At 64.3% G+C, this 23,192-nt stretch overlaps 4 protein-coding genes across 19 annotated transcripts in view; 1 reads left to right on the top strand and 3 right to left on the bottom strand.

The window, feature by feature from the left end:
- The window catches only part of UNKL (unk like zinc finger), a 35,435-nt gene extending 33,421 nt beyond the window's left edge, over positions 1-2,014 (bottom strand). For 6 of the 8 annotated variants that reach the window (XM_058711201.1, XM_058711194.1, XM_058711195.1 and 3 more), the window contains exons 1-2: positions 1,893-1,999; positions 662-871 (exon numbers count right to left, since the gene is read on the bottom strand). In XM_058711201.1, coding sequence (XP_058567184.1) covers positions 662-871; positions 1,893-1,969 — 287 coding nt within the window. In that variant the 5' untranslated portion in view covers positions 1,970-1,999. Of the gene's footprint in view, positions 1-661; positions 872-1,892 lie in introns of all 8 variants that reach the window. The other 2 variants (XM_058711200.1, XM_058711197.1) reach the window with 2 other exon arrangements.
- A 1,556-nt stretch (positions 2,015-3,570) lies between these two features.
- Positions 3,571-5,749, bottom strand: LOC131500919 (ubiquinol-cytochrome-c reductase complex assembly factor 4). Its single transcript, XM_058710511.1, has 2 exons — positions 5,617-5,749; positions 3,571-5,540 (listed from the first exon to the last, which is right to left on the bottom strand). Exons 1-2 carry the CDS (start codon positions 5,646-5,648, stop codon positions 5,165-5,167), a joined length of 408 nt encoding a protein of 135 aa, XP_058566494.1. The 5' UTR covers positions 5,649-5,749; the 3' UTR covers positions 3,571-5,164.
- Positions 5,750-12,887: 7,138 nt separating this feature from the next.
- Positions 12,888-15,022, top strand: PERCC1 (proline and glutamate rich with coiled coil 1). The gene is made up of 2 exons (XM_058711777.1): positions 12,888-13,120; positions 14,209-15,022. The coding sequence occupies exon 2, from the start codon at positions 14,255-14,257 to the stop codon at positions 15,017-15,019; it is 765 nt and encodes a 254-aa protein (XP_058567760.1). The 5' UTR covers positions 12,888-13,120; positions 14,209-14,254; the 3' UTR covers positions 15,020-15,022.
- A 26-nt stretch (positions 15,023-15,048) lies between these two features.
- On the bottom strand, positions 15,049-23,070 carry CCDC154 (coiled-coil domain containing 154). Of its 9 annotated transcripts, XM_058711772.1 has the most exons (18): positions 22,771-23,070; positions 22,229-22,712; positions 21,941-22,130; positions 21,798-21,844; positions 21,435-21,530; positions 20,874-20,997; positions 19,326-19,427; positions 19,118-19,246; positions 18,911-19,038; positions 18,543-18,669; positions 18,323-18,460; positions 17,789-17,863; positions 17,281-17,400; positions 17,117-17,193; positions 16,733-16,850; positions 16,368-16,454; positions 15,944-16,131; positions 15,705-15,848 (listed from the first exon to the last, which is right to left on the bottom strand). In XM_058711772.1, exons 2-18 carry the CDS (start codon positions 22,279-22,281, stop codon positions 15,722-15,724), a joined length of 1,926 nt encoding a protein of 641 aa, XP_058567755.1. In that variant the 5' UTR covers positions 22,282-22,712; positions 22,771-23,070; the 3' UTR covers positions 15,705-15,721. The 9 variants fall into 9 exon arrangements, with proteins under 9 accessions (XP_058567750.1, XP_058567752.1, XP_058567754.1 ...); XM_058711767.1 differs by having other exon boundaries at positions 15,049-16,131; XM_058711769.1 differs by having other exon boundaries at positions 15,049-16,131; positions 20,880-20,997.
- Positions 23,071-23,192: the final 122 nt, after the last annotated feature.

Below are 23,192 nucleotides of genomic sequence, written 5' to 3'. Positions count from 1 at the left end.
TCCAGGCAAAGGCGGACCAGCCCTCCTCCTTCCTCAAACAGCCCAGGAAAAAAAAGCAAAACCTCCCGTTACTAGGTTCTGTCCGTTACAAGCCTATACGCTCTGCCTGCACGTGCCCTGTTTTCCCATTCTACACATTGCTAAATAAATACATCTGTTCATAACACCATCAAGAAACTTGTAAGAAAAAAGCCAACCCAAACAAAACCTTGGTTTCTTAAACTTTAAAAGTGCTACATAAGCGACAGTCTGCAAATGAAATAACTTCCCTATCATTTTTTTTTTTTTAAGACGTCAGATATGTATGCTGCAAGGAAGTATACATTCCAGGTATAACTTGCACAGGGTGAGCAAACATTTTAACACGCTCTCTGAACCAGAAAACATGGGGCAACTACAAAACGGTCCTAAGCCTAAAAGGTGCACCTCATAAGGGTTGTCTCTAATACGGAAAATCTGGGGAACTGGGTCCCAGATGGGAAGTGAAGTCAAGTCGGTTGGCAGCGCCCAAAGGGTGTCCCGGAGACACAGTCCTGGAGGTAGAGAAAAGTCCGCCCACCACCACTGGTCACCGTTAACGCCTGAGAACAAAGACCAGACCCCCTCTACAGGTGGCGGGTGCTGGAAAGAGCGGCCAGAGCTGGCCCCGCCCCACACTCACTCGTCGCCGTCGGGGCACACGCCGCTGGCCTCGTCGTACTTGGAGCAGTACACGTCCGGGCTGTAGTTGAAGGTGCCGTCGCGCCTGCGGAGCGGTCTGCGCCGACGCTGATTTAGGAAATGCCAATGGAAACAGGTAAATGGCCTGTGCTGGGCGCACTTGTGCTGCACAAACAGGGCGCACTGCTCTGTCCTAAATTCCTTTAGATACCTAAAAAGACAAACAGCGTTGCGGGTCGCTTCCGCCGCCACCGCCGCCGGCGGGCGGCCTCGAGGACTCGGGAGCGGGGACCGGACCCCGCAAGCCAGGGTGCCCCAACCTCAAGAGCAGCCCCCTCTCTGAAGGCAGGCGGCCCCAAACGGCCGTCCCCCCCCCCCCCCCCCCCATTCCCAGCGCGTTCCTCCGATCCCAGGCACGGTCCCGGACCCCAGGCGCAGCCCTCGATTCCGGGCCCCAGGCGCGACCCCCGCCCCCACTCCGAGTCCAGAGGGCCACCCCCCCACCCCCACCCAGCCCAGGCGCGAGTCCCCAGACCCCGCCCGCAGCGTCGCCCATCCCGGCCACGGACGAGACCCCCAACTTCAGGCGCGACACAGCGACCCCAGGCACGCCCCGACCCGGGGCAGAGACAGCCCGAGTCCAGATGGCTGCCCATTCCCGACCCTAGGTCCGACCCCGGACCCCAGACGGCCGCCCCCTCACCCAGCCCAGGCGTGACTCCCCAGACCCCGTCCGCAGCATTCCCCATCCCGGCCACGGACGCGACGCCCAACTTCAGGCGCGATACGGCAACCCCAGGCACGCCCGACCCCCCAAGCCGTGGTGCCATCCCTGATCCCAGGCGGGGGCCGCCCGAGCGCAGAGGACCGCCCTCCTCCCCCCCGCCCCCCGCCCCCGGGCGCATCCGCCCCAGCCCCCGACCCTCCCCCGCAGAGGCGCGTGGACCCCCAGCCTCCCGGCGCGCTCCCCAGCCCCCGCCCCCAGGTGCCGCCCCAGACCCTGGGCGCCGCCTTTCGACCTCAGGCGGCGGCAGCCCGCGTCGGACGGCGGTCCACCGCCCCGAGCCCGGACGCGACGCGGAGGCCCGGGCGCGGGGCGGGGGGCGGCGCGGGGCCCCAGGCCGCACCGGAGGCGGCACCCAGGCCCAGGGGCGCGGGGCGCGAGCCGGGGGCGCGCGGGGCCGCCCCCCACCCCGTCCCCCGGCCCCGCCGCGGCCGGCCCTGCCACTGACCTGTAGTGGGTCGGCTTCTCCGTCTGCGGGGGGGACCCGCTCAGCGCCGCCGCCGCCGCTTTCGAAACCGACGGCATTTTCAGTCAAAACAATGCAGCGCGCATGCGCCAGGCGGGCCCGCCCCCGCCCCTCCGGATCTCCCCCCGTGCCGAGCCCCCCGCGCCCCCGCCGGCCGGCCCCGCCCCCGCCCCGCCCCCGCCGGCGCCCCGCGGACCCCAGACCCGCCAGGCGACCTGGCGCCGCGCCCCCATCGGCGGGCACACGCCCCGAGCGCGCCGCCCCGCCCCCGCGGGCTCCCCTCGTCCGCGTCCACCCCAGTCCGCGCTCTGGCGGACCCCGGCCCACCGCGCAGCGCCCTGCGCCACCCGCAGCGGGTTCCCCCCGCACGGAGGCCGCGGGCTGGCTGGTCACTCTGGCTCTCCACTCGTCCATCGACTCTGACCCCCCGGGGCTGGGTGCTGAGCTGCAAAGAATGGAGCCGGTTGCTTGGGGCTGGGTGTGTGAGAGATGGGGGGCCATGGGGTGCGACTGCCGTGGCTACCCAGCTTTCTTTTAGGGGTTAGGAACGTGTCCCAAAGTTAGATTGTGGCGATGGCTGCCCCAAGTGAATATAGCGAACATTTTCATTGTATGCTTTAAGTGGGTGAAGTGAACACCATGTGAGTTATATACCATTAAAGCTGATTTTCAAGGAAGAATCCAGGACAGTTGGGTGGCTCGGTTATTGAGGGTCCGACTCTTGTTTCTGGCCCAGGTGATGATCTCATGTTTGGGGAGTTCCCCGGGGGCCTCCAGCTCTGGGCTATCAGCGAAGAGCCTGCTTGCGATTCTTTCTCTGCCCCTCCCCCCCAAATAATTTTTTAAAAGTAAACATTTTTTTAAACACCAGGCTAAGGGGCGCCTGGGTTGCTCAGTTGGTTGAGCGGAGTTCAGCTCAGGTCATGATATTGGGGTTCACGAGTTCAGCCCTGCATCCGGCTCTGTGCTGACAGCTCAGAGCCCAGAACCTGCCTGAGTCCCTTTCCCTCTGCCCCTCCCCCACTCGCACTCCATGTCTCTCTCTCTCTCTCAAAAATAAATACTTAAAAAAAATTTTTAAGCAAATTAAAACAACGAAGAGCCCATGGAGTAAGCAGACATTTTTTTGTTGGGAACAGAGCCCCGCGCCGCTGGTGGCCTGCATCGAAACAAGCCCCTGAAGACGCGTGGCCCGGCAAGAGGAGCCCAGGACAGGATGAATAATGAAAGGACTGAAGTCGTGGCTCACCTCTCCACCTGTCTGCTGCCACCCCTCGGCCAAGACCCGGTGTGGGGAGGGCCTGCTCGCACGGTCACTCGCTGGCCTCAGGTCTTCCTTTTGCTCAGGACAAAGCCCACCCGGGTCTGGGGTGCAAAGTCAGGAACCAGAAAACCCGTCACTGTCAGCCACCCGGGAGATACTCAGGACTTATTCCCTTGTGGTATGATGTGCCATCAAAAACCGTAATACCCACCGTCGTGTTTTGAAAAGGTGTGAATTTCTATAGACAGAAAGATACATCATTTTCACAGTGGTTGTCCCACCGTGGCATCGTTAGTGTTTCTGATTCTCTTCCTTTTGCTTATGACAGTGTCTAACTTTTCCTGATAGCTCACATTGCTTTTGCCATATGAGAGTAACTTTCAATTACAACAGAAATTCTTTTCATTAGGTTTTTTTATTTCCTACAAAAGCTGGGAAGGGAAGAGTTAAGGGTTCTGGTTTGAATGAACTGGGTAGCTCACAATTAAACGTAACAACCGTGCCAGGATGGAGAAAGGACGGCATCGTTCTTTGTTCCCTCCCAAATACCAATCTTCCCAAACCTTGATCTACCTCCAAAAAATGAACATACTTGGGGGCTCCTGGTGGGCTCGGTCAGTAAAGCATGGGATTTTTGATCCCAGGGTCACGAGTTCCAGCCCACTGGGTACCGAGCTTACTTAAAAATAATAAAAATAATTAACATATAAATCTATAAACATCCTTCTATCAATCCCACCTGCCACACAAGCGTAATTTCCCCGGGGCGGGCCCGACATTGAAACCCCTGCAGCAGAGAGCCTTCGGGAAGCTGGTGCACTGCCATGCAGCCACCAGTCTGCAAACACCAGGATCGAAGAGACCTCCAGTTAACTTCAGCACCACAGATATGCCAAAATAAAACCTTCCACTAGAAACGTAGTGAATAAACTTTCTCTTGTTTCCCTCATATTTAATTCAGAATTAAGCAGTTTCTTAGTAAGTAGTGTTTGAAAAGCATATCATTTCGATACCCAAAAATCCTGCCTGTAATTTGTCAAAAGAAATACGTAGCAGGGCGCCTGGGGGGCTCAGTCGGTTAAGCCTCCGACTTCAGCTCAGGTCATGATCTTATGGTTCCTGAGCTCCAGCCCCACATGAGAGCTCGCTGCTGTCAGCACTGAGCCCTGTCCCCACCACCCCCCCCCCCTGCCCTCCCCCCAGCACAAACACGGGCTTTTTCTCAAAAACAAAACGTTTAAAAAAACGAAAAATGCTGCCCAGTTTTATTTTACTCAGAAAGTTGTTGCCTTGCTAAAAATAAGAATTTGTAAAGCCGAGAAATTTCATTATTTCCGGTATCTTTTGTAAATCCCACAATTCACATTTAGGTTTCTTTCCTCACTTCCTATTCTGGAAAAACAGAAAAACAAAGGAACTGGAGAGGACTAAAAGGCACCCGCCCCCCCCCCGCCTTTTTTTTTTTTTTTTTTAATGAGGTGCAAAAAAGGGAGGGGGGTTGGCTTAATTCCACATCACCAAATTAAAATTTGTTGTCAGTTGGTCAAACCAACATCTATTTCTACACAGCACGGTACGTTAAAAAACAAAAAGTTTCACTCTTCTCCCAGTTACTCTGTCTCGGAAAGCAAACGACCTGCAGACTGGGTTACGCTGGATTGCCAGTGTCACCAGAATTGCTTTGGAAACATGATCGCGTTGGAGAAAGACACATCCCAAATCCAACGGTACATAGTGCAACCAAAACCCTTTCCACGGGTCGGAAAGAGAAACGTCTCGGGGGCGTATCCGTTGGGCATCAAGTATCAGGCGAAGAGCCGGTTCCGTTCTGTGGACACTCTGCTCTGCCTTCACGCGGGTCGGTGTGGCCAGCTGTGCCAAGTCCTTCACTCTGGGGACGGCATAACCGAGGCAGAAACGGCCCAACGCGATGTCAAAAGCCCAAGGGCGGCTGCCTGTCTCCTCGCTGCTAGCCCCCGCCGGCACCCCGCTACGTTCTCGCCTGGTGGACGGTCGGAGCTCCAGGCTCCTGAGAACGATCGCCGGGCTCCGGCTCCTCTTCTCCGAACACCTGTTTCAACCACCGGTCCGTGCTGGTCTCCTGCCTGAAGAAGCACCAGGCCACCAGAGCCATGAGCGAGAGGCTGAAGGGCAGCACCCTCCACCAGGGCCGTTGCTGCTCCCCTCCCAAGGAGTGCTGCACTTTCCAGCGGGACGGGCTGGCTTTGCTGGAGGAAAACGGAATGGGACGGTTAGGGTCGTCCTCTTCCTCGGCCTCGGCCGCGGGCTGGCCCTGAGCCCGGACACCCGGCGGCGGCTGCAGGTGTCGGGAAGCCCCGCGCACGAACCTCAGCGCCCGGACAGCCCTGGAAAAGAGACAGCCGTGAGCGCGCCCGCCCGCCGCGCCCGCCCTCGGCCCCTCCGAGGCCGCGCGCAGCTCACCCGGTGGCCGGCGCACGCCAGACACGGCTCATAGCGACCCTGACTCTGCGCTCGGCGGGGCGGCGCGGCCCGTTTGCGTCACTTCCGGAGCGCGAAACCGGAAACCGGTAGCCGTTGGAGCCTCCGCTCACGACTACAGAACGTGGGCCCGCTCGCGCAACGGAAGTGACCCGCCTTCTCCGGCGGCCTTTTCCGTCGCAGCCGGCTTACGCCGGCCAGGCCGCACGGGCATGCCGGGAAATGTAGTTCTCCCCCAGCCAGAAGAGGAAAGAGCTGTCCGGTACCTGGGCGTCGGCGGGGCTGGGGCGAGATCGTCGCTCTCGGCCTCCTGGCGATGGTCCCTCAGCCGCAGGGCACGACCCCGGCGCTCACCGCGCGGCCGGTCTCCGCGCTCCGGGCCAGGGCCGCTGTCGGGGACCGAGGCTTCGGCGGACTCCCGCGGCACCTTCCTGTCCTTCGGGCTGTCCCTGGGCTCCCTGCCCCACGCGGTTCCCCCACCTGGCTTCATAGCGAAGCCACGGTAGCTTTTGTCCTCCAGGCAGACTGGCCTTGGTGTTGTGAGAAGACTACATGGAGTGTCCAGGCATCATCTTGTGGGGACGTGGCGGGGGGGACGGGGGGGCGGAGGAGGGGTCTTGGTGACAGTATCAGATCGTGAGGCCACCTTGTGAGCTGTGATGTGCTATCCTGCCTCATTCAGCTTCTTCCCCTCTGGAGCGTCCCTCTCCTGCACCTGCTTCCTGGAGAAACACCAGACTCTGGGACCAGTGCCCCCGCTCCCCGCCCCACCAGGCACTCTCCAGACATTAGGGCGAGAGTGGCAGGCTGGAGGTGTTCCCAGCTCAACAACATCTGGGAGTCCTCCCCACCCGGGGAAGCCCAGCTCCGATGCCCCGCGGCAGCTCAGGGCCCAGGCTAGACTGTTGAGAGGTGCCTGTGTCAACAGAGGCACCTGTGTGCCCGGGTCCTCCTCGCTGGGCCCCACCCCACCTGTTCCACCCCGCCCATGCGAATTCACCAGAGAGAACACTCTAGTATAAATAGAAAACAGAGAGTTTTATTCCAACCCAAATTAGGACAGCTGCCCAGGAAATGTGATCTTCACGGGGAAGAGAGTGTTCTGGAGAATGAATTGTTTTTAGACTTTTTTTTTTACATCTTGCGAAAGCTCAGAAGATTATAGATCAGCATATAGGCAGCAACATGAATTTTATCATCAAGCGGCGTTGATGGTATCTCAAGGACAAGATGTTTTCCTTTAGGCCGCCGTTCACAAGATGGGTGTAGGATGCACGCATGGGGGACTGTAAATGAGGCTTTTGGTCTAAGCAAAGTGCATGTACGGTCATGCCGATTTAGAAATCTGGCATGGGGGTGCCTGGGGGGCTCAGTCGGTTGAGCATCTGATCCTTGATTTAGGCTCAGGTCATGATCTCATGGTTCGGCAGTTCGAGCCCAGCATCGGGCTCTGTGCTGACAGTGTGGAGCCTGCTTGGGATTCTGTCTCTTCCTCTGTCTCTGCCTTTCTCTCAAGAAAATTTTTTTCTTAATAAATAAATAAATAAATAAATAAAAGAAATCTAAAGTGGCTTCCCTTCTAGATCATGACTCTAGACAGCTTTTCCTCTGGCCAACCACAGGACCCCACCCCAAATCGCTGCCAAACTAACTCACCCCCACGGACCCCCAGGAGTCTGCTGTGGTCCACAGGATGGGCCAGAATCACCCTCGTGTGCCGCCTGGAGGTCTTCCTGGCGGAGGCGGAGATCAAGGAGCTCTTAGGTTAGGGGTGGAGCTGCTGACTGAGGCTGATGTAGCCACCTGTTGGGGACGCCAAGGGCACCGGGCACAAGCTAGCCTGGGACAGCAGAGTGAGCGCAGAGCTCAGAGAGGGGGGTAGGGGCTGGGGCGTCACTCCGGGTCAAGGCAGCCTCCAAGGGGCCACGAATCCCATCTCAGTCTCGGTGACTGCCCTGGATGGGTGACAAAACAAGACAGCTTGGACAGGTGACCTCAGCGCTCGAGCATCACTTGTAAAACGGGTGTCACGTGCCCTTCTCGGGCCGCTGTGAGGACTGGTCCCGTGCCTGGGGAGTCTGTGGCTGGTCTTGGGACAGCTACGATTGATAAGGGGGTGGCTTGGAAACACCCCTCCATCCTGCGGCCCTGAGGCAGTGGGGTCACCCTTACTGCCACCGGGTTCTGAGGGGCATTCGAGGCTGGAGCCTGGGGGGCGGGGGGAGTGCCTGCTCACAATGAAGAATGAGCAAATCAGAGTGTCCAGACGACCCCTCCTCTTTCTCCTCTTCCTACCGCCACTCGGTGTCCATTGTGGGTGAAAGCACTATGCAAAAGACATAGTTCCTGTAGAGTCTTTCTTTGTTTTAATGTTTATTTTTGAGAGAGCAAGAGCGTGAGTGGGGGCGGGGCAGAGAGAGAGGGAGACACAGAATCCGAAACAGGCTCCGGGCTCCGAGCTGTCAGCACAGAGCCCGACGCGGGGTTGGAACTCACAGGTCAGGAGCTGAAGTCAAATGCTTAACCGACGGAGCCACCCGGGCGCCCCAAGCCTTAAGAGGACAGAAGCCCCTGATCTCGGGGAGCTGGCCTTGTGCTCACAGGGCGGGTCTCCTGGTGGACATAAGCAATTTCAGGGGATAACACTGGCTCTGGTCACTCCAGAACCACGATGGCTCACGACAAAACAGGACCCTTCCGCAATCACATCTGGACACTCAGACACGTCCCCCTGTCCCGGCGGGTGGGTCGGACCCTGTGCTTTTCCAGCTGTGGCTGGGCCTCAGCTGCCTCCTTCTGGGGAAGATGTATTAGGTTGCCCTCCTGGGCTGAACCACGTCCCCCCAAATTCACATTCACCTGGATCTCCAGCAAGGATTTTATTTGGAAGTGGGGTCTTTGCAGATATAGTTAAGATGACATCATCTCAGGGGGGGCCTACATCCAAGGACCGGTGTCCCCCTGAGGAAAGGAGAAAAGACACAGAGAAACACGAGGGAGGCCATGCAAAGAGGCAGGCAGAGACTGGAGCGACGCGGCCCCAAGCCAACGAGCACTGAGGGTCGCCAGCAACACCAGAAGCTGAGAGAGAGGCCTGGGACTGACTCTCCCCGGGGCCCGTCCGAGGGGCCGACCCTGCCGACACCTTCCCTTCAGACTCTGGCCTCCAGACTGCGAGAGGAGGGGTTTCTGTGTCTTGGGCCACCCCGTTTGTGGCGCTCTGTGGGGCGGCCCCCGGGAGACAGCGCGGTCACTGTCACCCTGCTTCCGGACCCAGAGCAGAGCCCCTCGGCCCACACAGCCCCTGCCAACGTGTTCCTACCGAGACACCACGTCCCGCGGTGGGCCTGACTCCCGCTTACGCCCGCCTTGTTCAACAACCCGTGTGCCCTGGTGGCCTGTGGCTGGAGGGCAGCGACGGCCGCAGATGCTGCGATCTCCTTGACCCTCTGACGCGGTGGAGCCACAACCGGATGGGTCTGGGGGGCCCCTGTGTGTCTGGAGCCCTCTCCTCCACGACCCCGACATGCCAGGCCGGGTGCCGGCGCTGCCTGCTCGGGTTCGAGCCCCCCCTCCCCTGTCAGAGCGTAAACCAACACCTGGGCCTTCATTATCTCAAAGCACACAGAGAAACCTCTCCGGGGCCTAATGTCCCGCTAATGGGCGGGGAGGCCCAGCCCTCGTGGGCCTGAGGACAAGACTGGTTCACCGGAGGCCGCCTGCGAGCTGACATATTGGGGTTATTGATTTTCGCCAGGACGATCTATATGAGGCGCGTGGGGGCAGGCAGACCCACGCCTTAGGAAGAGCGGGGCCTTTCCCCCGGGGACCGAGGCCTGACCACGGGGGCAGCGGGGGCACAGAGGTCCGTAAGGCCTGACGCTGCCCACAGCGGGGCCGGCGGGGAGCAGGTGCTGGGACACGTGCTGGGGTCCAAGCCCGGCAGCCTGAGTGCATCAGTCCCCGGCCCCACTCCAGGGGTCCCAGTGGGCAGCCGGGGGCTTGCGACCCCCCATGCCATTCGGCCTGGCCCTGGCCACCCAACACCAGGGTAGACATGTGTGGGCAGTGATTCTGGGAAAGTGTGTCCACTGACCCAGGCCAGGGTCCCCCCAGACTGTCGTGCCCCAACCCAGCCTTGCCAGTAACAAAAGCTGGAGTTCAGCCTCCACTCGCGGACTCCTGGGTTCATCTTGAACGTGGCTCAGACTCGGGAGCAGCAAGGGTGTGGCTAATTCACGGACACCCCTACTAAGACCTCAGATCTGCTTCTTAAACCCCTCACGCCTGTCCCACACCTTCACCCCCTCAGGCTGTGCTTTGTGGGGCCCTGTCATTGATTGCTGGGACTAGCGCAGCTGCGCCCTCCCTGCACTCCAGCCTTCGGCCCAGATGCCCGCCCCATGCTGTGCTGCCCAGGTTCCTTGTCCCAAACCTTTAACTGCTCCGGTGTCTCCCCTGCTCTAAAATTCTCCCTCTTAGGCTAGGGGTCCTCCATGGTCTCTGGTCAGGCAGAAATAGAGCACTGAGATAATGCCAGCAGAGAAAGACAGGGCTGGCTGATTGTGGACTGTCTTCCATGGCTGCCATTAGTGGACATCCCCTCGCCAGGCCCCCTGCAGGACCCAAAGCCTCTGTCAAAGCCCCAGCTCCACCGACCAGGGGCCTGTGCCAGAGGCCAGGATGCAGAAGTAGGCCTGTTGGGTGGAGGGAAACAGGGCCATCAGGAAGGAGTGGGCCCTGGGCGGTGGCGGGCGGGGGGGGGGGGTTGGTGACCGTCATGGGCCCATCCGCACATTGAGATTTGTTCCGGCCACAGAGGGCATGGCTGAGGGCCCGGGCCGCCTGGGCCTCCTGTGGCCGGGAGGAAGGGCCCAGCTCCGCTGCCCGCCAGGAGGCCCTGCACAACACCCAACCCCACTTTCCAGCCCACGCTTCCGGCCGTGAGCGTCCCGTGGTTGCTGAGCCCCGGCAGAGGGGCTCAGAACAGCGCTGGTGACTAGCATGCTGTCCTGGGGGCCGCAAGTCCAAAACGGCCCCCAATCCAGGTGCCTGCAGGGGAGAGCCGTTTGTTTGCGTTTCCCGGATTCGAGGCCCCTACGTTCCACCTTCAAAGCTGGCAGTGACCCTGCTTCTGTGGTCACGTCTCCCCTTCCAGCCCTGAGCTTCCTCTCTTATAGGGCCCCCGCGATGACCCTGGACCCACAGGATCATCCACAATCACGTCTGCAGGGTCCCTTTGCCATGTGGGGTGACATGCCCACAGTACCCCGGGGATGACGGCAGGGCTGTCCGTGGGGCCAGCCAACCATGGGAGTGCCAGCTCCCTGTGGCCTGGGCCTTTCCAGGCTGTCCTCTCTGCTGCATCCCCTGTGCTTCCCATGGCCGAGTGAGCTGTGGTCCCATCGTTGCCAAGCAATTGGCCTCCTTCGTGAAGCCTGGGCTGGTCACAAGGGCTGGGACTTCCTCGAGGGCAGGGCCACGCCTCACCTTGCTCAGAGCCTGGGGCAGGGCGCCCATGAGGACTGGAGGCTCCACCCAGACGGCACTCCCCTCGGGTCCCGCGGCCCACCTTGGTCAATTGAGGGCGGTGGGCACCGGCACCAGCTGACCCCCTTCCAGGGCCCGGGCCCCAGTCCTTCCCGACGAGCTGCAGGGGACACTGCGGCTCCAGTCTGGACACCTGGTGAGCCCCTCCCTGGGGTCCTGGGCTGTCCCAGAGGGCTGCTGCTGGACTGTGCTGGGCCACCCCACAGCAGACTGAGGCCCAAACGTAGACTGGACTCACGACACAGACCGCCCGGGGCCTGGCTTCAACCCCGTCAGTGAACACAGGCTGTAGGGAGGCCTGCAGCCTTCCCCTGGCACGCGTAGGGGCCCTGCCTCCGGTGAACCACCTGCTTGCGGGATGCTGGCAGCTCCGTAGGTCTGCCCCTGCCAAGTCACCGGCCTGGCCCGGGGGGATGGCTTCATTTCCCTGAGTGCCCCAGAGCCGGGGGTTCTGACCAGGGGCTCCTGCACTGGGCCCTCCAGGTGCTCGAGAAATGACCGGCAGCAATCACCCACGGCCCCCACTTGCAGGAAAGGCCTGGGTCTGTGCCCACACCCCGTGTGTAACGGGGTGCCACTGGGTGGGACGGGGGCTGTCCCCTGCCTGAAGGGAACGGAGCCAGGAGCGGAGGCCAAGGGCCCGGGGAGGACGGGAGGGCATCGTGACCCTCCCAGGGAGCTGGAAGGGACATCAGGGGCCGGGTGCACGCCGGGGTGGGAGGGGGCCGCTGTCCTGTGCTCAGAACCTGGCTGCCCCACAAGCAGTGGTGGCTTTGAGCCGTGGCGGACAGGACCCTGGAGTCCTCCCAGCAGGCAGTGTGGGCGGTGCTCCAGGGGAGCAAAGCACCCGGCAGAGGCCTCATCTGGTCCACCGGAACCTCGGAAGGGAACCTGACGTGGAAATAGGGTCTTTGCAGATGTTACGAATATGAGGTCAGACTGCAGCCCAGCGGCCCCCGAATCCAATGATGGGCGTCCTCGTAAGAGAGGAACTGGGACGTGGCCCTGTGCGGATGGTGGCAGAGGCTGCCGGGACTCAGTCACCACCAAGGAGCGCCGCAGCAGACAGTGGGGGAGAAGTGTGGCACGGGTTCCCACCTGGACAACACCTGCAGTTTGGGTGACTGACTACGGGGGGGGCCCCCGGACACTTGGGGGAGCACCACACGCAGTCCCCCTGGGGGCCTGCTGATGGTGTAACCCGAGGGGAGGAGCACGCTCCACGGTGGGGGTGCGGTGGGGTGGGCGCCAAGCCCCCCAGAAAAAAGCTTAGCACCAGGGAAAGAGTGGTCATCTCAGCTTGGACCCTGGGGGTGAAGCCCTGTGTCGGGGGTGGGGCAGGGACACGCCTGCAGCTGTGGGACATAGGAGCCGGGGGAGGGGGCCGGGATGTGGGGCCCCCGGGGGTCCTGCTGGGGGAGGGTTGAGACTGTTCACAGGGCCAGCAAGGCCTGGCGGTTAGAGGGGGCTGAGTGGGGGTTCCAGGGGGCCCCCGCATGAGGCCACCACGGGGGCTGGTGGTCCCGCAGCTTCCTCTGCCGGCCTGCAGCACCGTTTACCCAGAGAACTGCCCGGGCAGGATGTGCGCTGGAGAAGGGCTACTCCAGAAGTCAAAATAGCGTGAAATTTAATTTTCCGCCTATTTGACAAAGCTTGGTCCGGGTCCCAGTCGGTGGTGGCGGAGATAAGGGCCCTCGGGCCCCGGGTGTGAGCCAGCTGGGCCTGCGGCAAACACTCCACGGTCCCCGGGCAGGTTGAGGCTCCCCCCGCGGGGCCCTGGTTGCCGGGCGCTAAAGCAAACGGGCTCTATTTGCCCAGTCTGCGATGACAATGCAGTCGCCAAATATTTGCCAGCCCGGCCGGCCTCGGAGTCCAGCTATAAATGCTGGAACCCAGGTGGAGGCGGGCCCGCCCCGCGGGAGCTGCAGGCCTCCAGGTAGGAGCCCCACCGGGTGGCGGGCGGATGCGGCCTCCCCCCCTCCCTGGGAAGGCTGCGGGCCCTTCCCACCAAGTGGGCTGTGGGGACCACCCACCAGAGGCCATGGAGGTCGGTTGGGGGAGGGGAGGGCAGCGCTGAGGCACAGGGGTGCGGCTGAAGGAGGAGGAGCCCAAGGAGCCCAAGCTGGGGCCACCGGGACCCCTGGCAGGGAGGAGCCACAGCACAGCATGGCCCCTGCCCTCCCCAGGCCGGCCTGACCCTGAGTGACACCCAGCCTCTCTGGGGTGAGGGTTCTGACCACCTGGGGACCCCCTTCTCCCTCTCCCCACATCACCCTCCCGTTCTGTGCTTTGCCAGGAGGCAAAAGCACTCACCACCTGCCTGCCCGCTGTGAGGGCAACACCCCCCGGGGGGGTGACCGCTCCAAAGCTCAGAGTCAACCCCCTTTGGCATCAGGCCAGGGAGGGCCAGCACCTGCCCCCCCCCCCCACCTCCTCAAACTCCCACCCCACACCTTCCCTGGCTCCTGCTGACCTGCTGACCCTGCCAAACCCCAGGTGCCCGGGCAGGGACCAGACAGATGAAAGCCTGGGACCCATCAGACAGCATGGGAGAAACAGCGCCCAGCTCTGAGCCTCCCCTAAGCCCCCGAGGCCCCCCGAAACCATAAGTGCTCTGGGCCCTGGACCCAGCAGGCTGGTCGAGGCCGTCAGGCCCAGCTCCCGGGCTCAGTGTGGGCATCTTGGGGGCCCCCCTGTCAGCACCTGGGTAGATGCCACCTCGGCGGGCCTGTCCCATCAAGAGCCAGGGCGATTCCATGCTGGGACCAGGGCTCTGCTCCCCTGGGCTGGCACTCCCCTCGCCTGCCACCTGCCCCATCTCCACGGTCCCAGCAGAGCCACCTCTACACCCCTTAGCTTCCTGTTCCCCACCCCTGCGATGCCCACTGCCCACAGTGCCCACGGTCCCAGGCTCTCTGCGAACCTCACCAGCTTCTGAGCGTGACACCCTCTGTAAGCACCAGTGTGGCTGCAAGGCCTGGGGACCTGACGGTTGACCTGTGCTCTCTCCGCCTCCCTCCCCAGCTGCACCTGCTGCCCCAGAGGCCCCAGAAGCTCGGGCCTTGAGGAGATGGCCGCAGGCGTGATCCGGCCTCTTTGCGACTTCCGGCTGCCCCTGCCCACCCACGGGCCCTTCCTGCCCTCAGACCCGGAGCCCCAAGAGACTTCTGAGGAGGAGGAGGAGGAGGGGGAGGAGGGGGAGGAGGAGCTGGAGGGGGCGGGGCCAGAGGGCCGCAGCCCAGCCCCCCAGGCCTCAGGCTGGGCCCCAGAAGCAGCCCCCCGGGGTCCCAGCAGCCCCGAGAACCCCCTTCAGCTGCTGCGCTTCTCCGAGCTCATCAGTGGCGACATCCAGCGGTACTTTGGCCGCAAGGACAGGGGGCAGGACCCGGACACCCGTGACATCCGTGAGGACGACAGCCCAGCCCAGGGCCTCCGCTGTGCTGACCTGGTGAACCGGGCTCCGGGTGGGCCCCCCGGTGGCGAGGAGGCTATGGAGCCCGGTGTCCTCTCCCCGAGGGGTCCCGAGGGGCAGGCACGCGGGCTGGGGCCCCTGGCCGAGCTCTTTGACTACGGGCTGCGGCAGTATTCAGGGCCCGGGGCCCCAGCCGGCCGCCGGCTACGGCTGGAGCGCAAGTACGGCCACATCGTCCCCATGACCCAGAGGAAGCTGCCGGTCTCCTTCTGGGAGGAGCCGGCGCCCGGCCCCCTGGGCCTGCTCCGCCCCGGCACGCCCGACTTCAGCGACCTGCTGGCCAGCTGGTCTGCGGAGACCGGCCCCGAACTGCCCGGCGGAGGCCCCCAGACCCTGGATGGGGTGCAGCTGGCCGAGGCCTAGCGAGTGGGCCGGGGTCGGGGGTGGGGGGCGGGCCGGAGCAGCAGGCGTCTGGACTGTCACTGCTCTCTCGGAGGAGCCCCTGGGGCCCCCCAACCATGGTGGCAGCCAGCAGAACGAGCCAGCTCAGGTCGGGACTTGGCAGGCCCAGGGAGTCGGCCCCCAGCAGAGGCCCCCCGGGCGGGAGCCGCAGCCCCTCAGAGGTCATGTGCTCAGGGGGTCTACACACTGTGCCTGGCTCTGGGCGAGGCCGTTCGCCACCCAGACATCCCTGAGGCCCCAGGTGGGCAGCAAAGGGCAGCTGTTCCCACCACCTGCCCAGCCGCCCGGCCCTGGGGCTGCCCCTCCTTGAGGCCCCCAGGCAGGTGGCAGGGCCAGCCACGTGGGAAGAGCGGGAAGAGCGAGGGCCTCCTTGGAGGCGGGAAGAAAGGGTGCTCCCCGAGCGAGGGAGCAAACGCGACATTCACTCCCCAGATCGGGGCAGGGGGAGCTGCTTCCTGTGCTGGCCACCGCGCGGGCGTGACCCAGGAGACCCCAGACCCGGGCCAGCTGGCCCTCAAGGAGGCCTGCAGTGAGTGGCTGGGGCCCCGGGACGCCACGGCCGTCGGCAGGAAGGCCCAGGAAAGCCCTGGGTGGAGGGCTCACTGGGCTCGCGCTCCTGGGGGAGGGGACTCTGGACTCCGACAGCAACAGGAGCTGGCACATTTATTTCCGGGAAAGGGACGCGGAAGTGAGCGTGCAGACGGGCTCCTGGCAGAGGGACCTCTCCGAGACCGCGCTCGCCCTCCGCTGCGCCACCCGGCCCATGAGGACCTCCTTCCACTGCAGCCACCTGCCGGGAGACGCGGCTCACGCCTGCTGACCTCGGGGCCTCCCCGGCACCACCCTGACCTGGAGGGGTCTCCAGAGGGCGGCTTCCCTGCCCACCTCACGGCCTGATACACGCCCCAGCAGTTCATGGGGACCGCCTCTCCGGGGGCCACGTCCTTGATGAAAAACCGCTGCCTCACCAGGGACCTGAGGACCCTCCTGCTGCCCAGCGTCAGCGCCCACGGGCCCTCCTCACTCCACAGCCGCACGAAGCTCTCACGCAGGCTGGCCAACTCCTCCGCGCGCTGCGGACAAGGGCACCGTGAGGAGGGGCCAGTGCGGGAATGCAGGAATCTGGCCACAGGGGGCCCGACAGCAGACGGGATTTATCTCCCTCTGGACAAACCAGGGTCTTATCTACCGGGAAACCCCGCTCAGGCCAGACACGCAGATGGACAGACCTGGGGAAGGCCACAAAGCCAGAGGTTGTGCCGGGGAGGGGGGAGGGGGGCAGGGTCCACGGAGGGGCCACCTCTCTCACCAGCTTGGTTTCTGTATTAAACTTGAGGTTCTGGATGGTCTTGTTGTCTTGGATGCTGTTCTCCAGTTTCATTATTTGGTTCTGAAACTAAACACGGCCCTCGTCTGTTGGGCGGGGCGAACCCTCGGGCCTGAGGCTGGCCCCTACCCCTGTCCCCCCGTCACTCAGGCAGGAGCTGGCCCGTGACATGTGGGATCTGGGGCGCGTCACTCGGTCCAGGGTTCAGCCGGCGCCTGTCACCGTGATTGCTGGCAGCCCAGCGTCTGGGGACTCTGGACAGGTGTCCCCGCTCAGGGTGTCTTGGTTCTGGGGCCTCCCTGGGGGCCCCTCTGCCGAGTGTGATGGGCACAGGGGCTCAGGGGTACCGTGACCAGCTTGCCCTGGATCTCCGCGATCTTACGCCCGGGGTTGCCCTCCCTGAGCAGCTGAACAGAGGACAGCAGAGAGGCCAGCTCCTGCCGCACGGCCCCGACCTCGAACTCCCTGTAGGAACAGGAGGCTCTGGGCGGGGGTCCCAGGCCCAGGGCGTGCAGAGGGAAGAGGGCAGGGCGTGAGGGGGCGCCCAGCTTTGCCACCCCTCCAGCGGGAACTGGGGGGACCCCAGTGGGTGACAGAAGGCCAAGTGGAGGATGTGTGTGGGCTGCACCCGGTGGGGCCAAGCGCAGAGCTGGGGAGGTGCGGGGGGCTGTGGGAGTAGGAGACTTGTGGACGCAGCAGGGCCGTTCTGAGGCCAGGAGCTGGGGCCTCACCTGGCCTTGCCCTCGGCCGAGATCTTGAGGTCTGAGTCGCTCTTGTGGAGGACGCACTTGTCGGACACGGCCTCTATCTGCAGCAGAGGCAAGGTAGGCGGGCAGCCGGGGCGGCACAGCAGGGTGGGGGGAGGGGGGAGGCGGGGCACCCGGTCTTCACCCACCTGCCGTGGCAGGCTGTCCACTCGCTCCCGCACCTCCCTCAGGTGCTCCTCAGCCTCCTTCTGACAGCGGACCAGGCCCTCCAGGGATTTCTGCTCTGAGCCTTCCCACTCTCTCTTTGCCTAGGACACAGCGGGGACAGGGACGGGGGACAGATGGATGGACGGGGCCCACTGGAGCCAGAGTTGAACCCAGGCAGCAGAGAGCTCCGGAGGGGGCCGACTCTGAGTTCGTCCACCCAGTCTGCACACAGCCACTCTCCAGGGACCCGGGGACCCCGGGCAGGGCCCCCAGGCTGGGCAGAGCCATATCCGGAAGAAGGAGGCCTGGCTTGGCCCCGAGCCCACCAGGAGTCAGTCAGCAAGGGCACAACGGGCAGCCTGCCCACACCTGCAGGGGAGGGGTCTCGGGAGGCCTGGGGGGCCCCGCCCCATAGCAGAAGGGTGGACATGTGGCCTTGGGAGGCTTGGGGGGCCCCGCCCCATAGTGGAAGGGTGGACGTGTATTCACAGCAGCGCCTTCCGTGGCCAGACCAGGGGGCGGTGCGGTGTCCATCAGCGGAAGAAAAGATAAGCTGGTCACACGCTGTATGGAAGCATTTATAGGAAACGTCCAGAACAAGCAAATCCGCAGAGGTGGGCGTCAGATCAGCGGTCGCCAGGGGCCTCGGGGTAGGGAGTGACCACTAGCCACACCAGGGCTTCCTCTGTGGTGACAGGAAGGATCTACGAGTTATGTGGTGGTTGTCCAACCCTGAATACATGAGCAGCCGCGATCCCCACCCTTTCCAAGGGTGGACTCTAGGGCGTGGGAATTAAAGGTCAACGACACTGTGACTAGAAAGGGGAAAAAACCCAAGGGCCAGGCCACCTTGCCGGCCCCTCTGGAATCCGCTTTGTGGTCGGGGCCACCATGGGCCTCGTGGACAGCAGCTGGGCAGGGGCGGGAGGTTTGGGACCGCCTGTCAGGCCTGCTTTCTCAGGCACTGGGGATGGCTGGGGCTGGGTGTGGGGTGCAGGTGACCCCCCTCTGCTCCGCGCTCACCTCGCTCAGCCGAAGGCTCAGTGTCTGCTCCTGCAGGTCCAGTCTCCAGCTCAGAGCCAGGAAGTGGTCACTCAGGTCCTTCACCTGCGTCTCCAGCTCGGCCAGCGACACCTCCAGGGCCTGGCTCTTCTCTCGTTGCTGCGGGGCGCTGGGCTGAGTGCGGGCACCTGGGGAGGCGGGGGCCCCACCGGGAGACCGACCCGGGCCCCGCGGCCCTCACCAGCTCCAACGCGCTGTGCATCTCCCGCTGGGCCAGCTCCCCGGCCAGCTGCACGGCCGTCAGGTTCTCCCGCAGGCAGGTGGCCAGCTCCCCCGCCCGGCTCTCCTCCAGGTGCCCCTTGACGTCCCTGGGGGTCGGTGCCCAGACAGACCGCCCCTCAGTCGAGGCTGCCTGCCCGCCGAGGCGCTGGGTCAAGGCGGGGGCCTGGCAGCGGGCTCCAGAGCCATCCGGGAGACCCGGGGAGCAGAGAAGGGTCACAGGGCCCACCAGGACGGGGGCCGTGTACACTGGGGCACGCTGAGTCCTCCGTGGGGGGACGGGAGCCCCCATCAGCGGGGGCGGGGGGAGGAAGGGGTTGGGACACCCACCGGGCCTTCTGCTCGGCCAGGAGGATGCGGCTCAGGGACAGCTGGTTCTGCCGTACGAACTTGGTCAGCTGGACCACGGCCCTGTCCAGGCCCCGGCACTGCTCCAGGAGGCGGCGTGCTTCCTGCTGCTGTGCGCAAGTGGCCCTGAGCCCAGGCGCCGGCCGGCCCGGCCCGGCCACCCCCAGCCCCTGCCCCCCTACTGCGCACCTCGTGCTGCCCCTGCAGGGCCTGGACGCGCTCCTCGGCCAGCTCCTGCAGCCCCTGCCACCTGCTGTCCAGCTCCTCCCTCAGGCTGCCCTCCGCCTTGAGCCGGGCACTCTCCGAGACCTTCATCCTCTGTGGGGAGACCCGCCCCCGCCTGCCGTGAGTGGGGCTGTGGGGGGCCCGGCCCGGCCGCAGGCCCGCGGGCTCCCACCTTCTCCAGGGCCAGGAAGCTCTTCTGCAGGAAGCCGCACAGCTTGGCCTCTCTCTTGAGGAAGCGGAGGCTCATCTCCTCCCCGAGCTTGGTCACCTGGGCCTGCGGGGGGTCAGCGCGGCCGCCATGGGGTCGGACCTCCCTCCTCGCCATGTCCGCCCCCGGCCCCCCTGCCACCTCGGACTTCTTTGCTTTCTTGCCCAACCGGGCCCATCACAGAGGGGGCTCTGGGTCCTGTGTCCCCCACTGCCCCCGAGCCTCGCAGAGCTGGGCCTACCGCACCCTCCTGAGGAAGGCCAGCGGGGCGGGCGGGGGCCACGTGTTCCCCCCAGAGCGCCAGGCACCAGGGCTGTGAAGGGTCTACAGGGTCCGGAACACACTTGGTGCTCGTGGTGACCACCAGATGCCACACCCAGGGAATCGCGTCCTGAGCCGGGAGCCTCCGTGCGGGAAGCCGAGTAAGTACGAGAGCTCTCCACGTCCGCACACATCCACACGCGTGTGCGCACACAGGGACGTGCGTGCATAGACCGCACACGCACTTCGCCCTTGAGCTCCAGGCTCCTGCCCCCTCCTCCCTGCAGGCAGCTGTGCCCTGGGCCCCGCCAGCCTTGCCCCTGCACACGGGGCGCTCTGGAGCAGGTCAGCACACGGTCTCTGTGAGAGGCCAAGGGTCTGTGCCTCAGTCTGTCCGCTCTGTGGTTTACAGCGGAAAAGCAGAAGCGAACGACAGTAAATGAGTGGGCTTTGCAGAAGCAGGCGGAGGCCACAGTTTGCTGACCGGGCACCCGAGAGCGCTTGGGGAAGACGCGGGCGCTTGGAGCCCGCCTGGCACGTCAGGAATCCGAGGGCCAGTGAGTGCCTCTCGGAGCTCCTGGCCGCAGCGGTGGGCAGGGTCTCGATGCAGCCAAGACGCCACCTTCCCGAAGGGCAGAGGAAGGGAGGCCACCGAAGCTGGGCAGCCGAGCTATGTGGGCAGCAGCTGGGAGCACTTGGCCCGCGCAGGCCCCGGTCTCTGTTTGCAGAGCTGAAGAGGCTGGGTCTGGAGACGTGCCTCCCGTGCCCTGCCCTGCCTCCCAGGGTCTCATGCAGCGGGGGCACCTGACCAGCCCAGGGCTGGGACCACGCCGGGAGATGGCCGAGGAAGGGGCTTCAGGGCTATGACGTCCTATGTCCCGATTTGGGTGCTGGTCACAGGAGGGGGGTGAAGGGCGGGGGCGAAGACAGGGCCACTGAGGTGTCATCTGTGCAGAAGGATGAGCTCGGTCTCAGCGCTTCCCAAATCGGCAGCCGTGGGCCACGTGCGGCTACTGGGCATCTGGAACGTGGCTCACGTGACCGAGGGACCTAAAGTGTTAGCTCATTTCCACGGACGAAGCCACCTGTGGCTGGTGGCCACCTACCGGATGGGGCAGGACCGTGGGGGGACCACGTGGGCCCAGTCACGTGGGCGGGGAGGACACGGGCTACAGGTGCAGCGGTCTCTTCTGACGGACCCTCCTGGTGGCGGCCCGCCTGGCTGCCCGGGCCCGGCCTCCCTCCTGGTACCTGCACCTTGGCCGCCTCAAGGTCTGCCCTCTGGCTCGCCTCCTCCTGGCTCTTCTGCAGACCGCTGCAGGCCGCTTCCCGGGACTGTTCCTCCTGCTCCAGCCTCCCGGCCAGCTCGGCCAACCTAGGGCAACGGCGAGGGTCACGGCAGCCCGGCCGGCCAGAGGGCCTGGCTGTGGGGCTACCGTGAACTTTTCGGGGCCTCCGGACACTGAGAGTCCCTCTCGAGGCCAGGCCTGCATCCGGGGGGCCCAGGCTGACCTACGGGCCACCTGGGCAAACACAGACAAGGATAAGCCGCTGACTTCCGCGTACCCATGCGGGGACGTGACAGCGGCTTGGATGAGTGTGACTGATGGGGAAGAGAGCGGTAGGGATTCTGGACCTAACTCTCTTTTCCCCACAGAGGGTCCAGGGGGGTCCGAGCCCCCCACCCTGTCGACCAGCAGCGTGGCACCAAGGGCCAGGGGACGCCTTCCCTGCCTCGGTGCCTCCTACCCACGTGACCACACGTGGGAAGTTCAGAGCCGGCCCCCAAGGAGGGAGGCAGGCGGGGCCCACCTGAGGCTAGCCTCCTGCTCGGTGTCCTTCCGCTCAGAGTCCTGGAGCGCCTGCTTCCTCCGGACCTGTGTCAGGGCTTCCCGGACCTCCACCAGCCTGGCACACAAGAGCCACTTCTGCCTGGCCCGCCCTCCTGGCCGCCTTTGGGGTTCAGGTCCCGGCCCAGGGGCCCCGGCAACGGGTCTCCCGCCCTTTTCTCTGCAGGTGCCACGGCCCATGCAAACCCAGACTTCTCGGGCTGGGCCGTGGATACACGCTGCTTACCAGAGCGAGGTGACCAGGACCCCAGGTTCCCGCCCCAGCCACCGCTTTCCCAAAGCCCCTGACCTCCCCGCTGGGGCCCAGGCCATCGGTGTGGGGTACCTCCTGTCCAGGGCCTGCATCTGGGTCTGGTTCTGGGGGCTAGGGAACTGGAAGGAGGAAGGGCAGGCTGAGCCTCACAGCATGGCCGGCACCCACAGGGGCCGGGGAGCCCCACCCATGGGTGGGGATGGCGGGCAGCTGACCTCGAGGGCCTCCTTCTCCGGGGCCCGGGCCACCCGCCATAGGTCCTGCTGAAGCTTCTTCAGCTCGGAGTCCTGCAGTTTCACGCAGGCCCGCAGCCGGAGCATTTCCCGGAGCAGGCTCAGCATGGCCGGCTCACAGCGGTCCCTGTGTTCCCTCAGGGACACCACCTCGGCCTGCAGGTCGGCCACCCTGGCCAGGGCGAGGAGCAGGCTGAGTCGGGCCGCGTGTGCCAGGGGGTGGGGGCGGTAGGCAGCGTGGCTCTCCCTCCCGGCTCCACATGGGCTCACCACTGCTCCAGCTGCTTCCAGGGCTTAGGGGGATCCTGCTCGGGGACGGACATGGCAGACGCCAGGTGGCTGGACTCATACCTCTCGGAGATCTCCTCCAGACTCAAGAGCCCAGGGCTGGCCAGCTCCTCCTCCAGGGAGAGCCCCAGGTCCCCCAGGGTGATGGTGCTCGCCTGAGAGGGGGGCGAAGCCCCGGATAAGGGGTGGCTAGCGGCCAGCTCTGTAAGAAGGCGACCTCTGGGCCGGCGAAGGCCCCCAGGTGGAGCTCAGGATAACAGGGACTCAAATCCCTGTCCGCTGAGCTCAGTGTCCACTGCGCTCACCTCCACCCGTCCAGCTGAGTCACCCAGCGCAGCCCCGGCTGGGCTCGGCTCGCACTGCCCCAGAGAGACCGGTGCCTGAGGACACACGGCACTAGGCAGCGGAAACAGGGCAGTGCTCTGCCTGCCCAGTTCCAGAGGGAGCCCCCGGGCAGCGAGGCGACCTGAGGGGTCAAGGAATTAGTGCCGTCCTGGCTCGGCCCCCGTTGGTACCAGGCTCACCCGACACGGCTTCACCGGCAACCACCGTCCGTGGCCTCAGCCGCTGCCCAGAGGCCCCGAGCCTCGCACCAGGGCGGCTGGACGGAGGCAGGGAAGGCCTCGGGGGGCACCCACCCCCGCGTCTCTCCTTCCGATCCAACAGCAAGGTAGACAAGAGCCACACGGCAGCAGGGCCTCTTCCGGAACCGTCTTTTCGTCACCAGAACCTTCGTACGTCACGGCCCAACTGCCAGTGGAACCCGGGCCCTCAACTCTCCCGGCAAGGCCTTCCCAACTGCCTGTTCCCAGAAAGGCCCGAGAGGGCACCATTCAGCCGGCCAGGGCCAGGGCAGGGAGTGGCTGCTGGCCTGTGGGTCAGGAGCAGGGACCCCAGCGGGCCCCGGGTGGGAGGGACAGGCGGGGGCATTCTCCGGCCAGCCGGT

Source organism: Neofelis nebulosa, chromosome 18, assembly GCF_028018385.1.
Source record: "Neofelis nebulosa isolate mNeoNeb1 chromosome 18, mNeoNeb1.pri, whole genome shotgun sequence".
NCBI lineage: Eukaryota > Metazoa > Chordata > Mammalia > Carnivora > Felidae > Neofelis > Neofelis nebulosa.
This window is presented reverse-complemented; position numbering and strand designations above follow the sequence as displayed.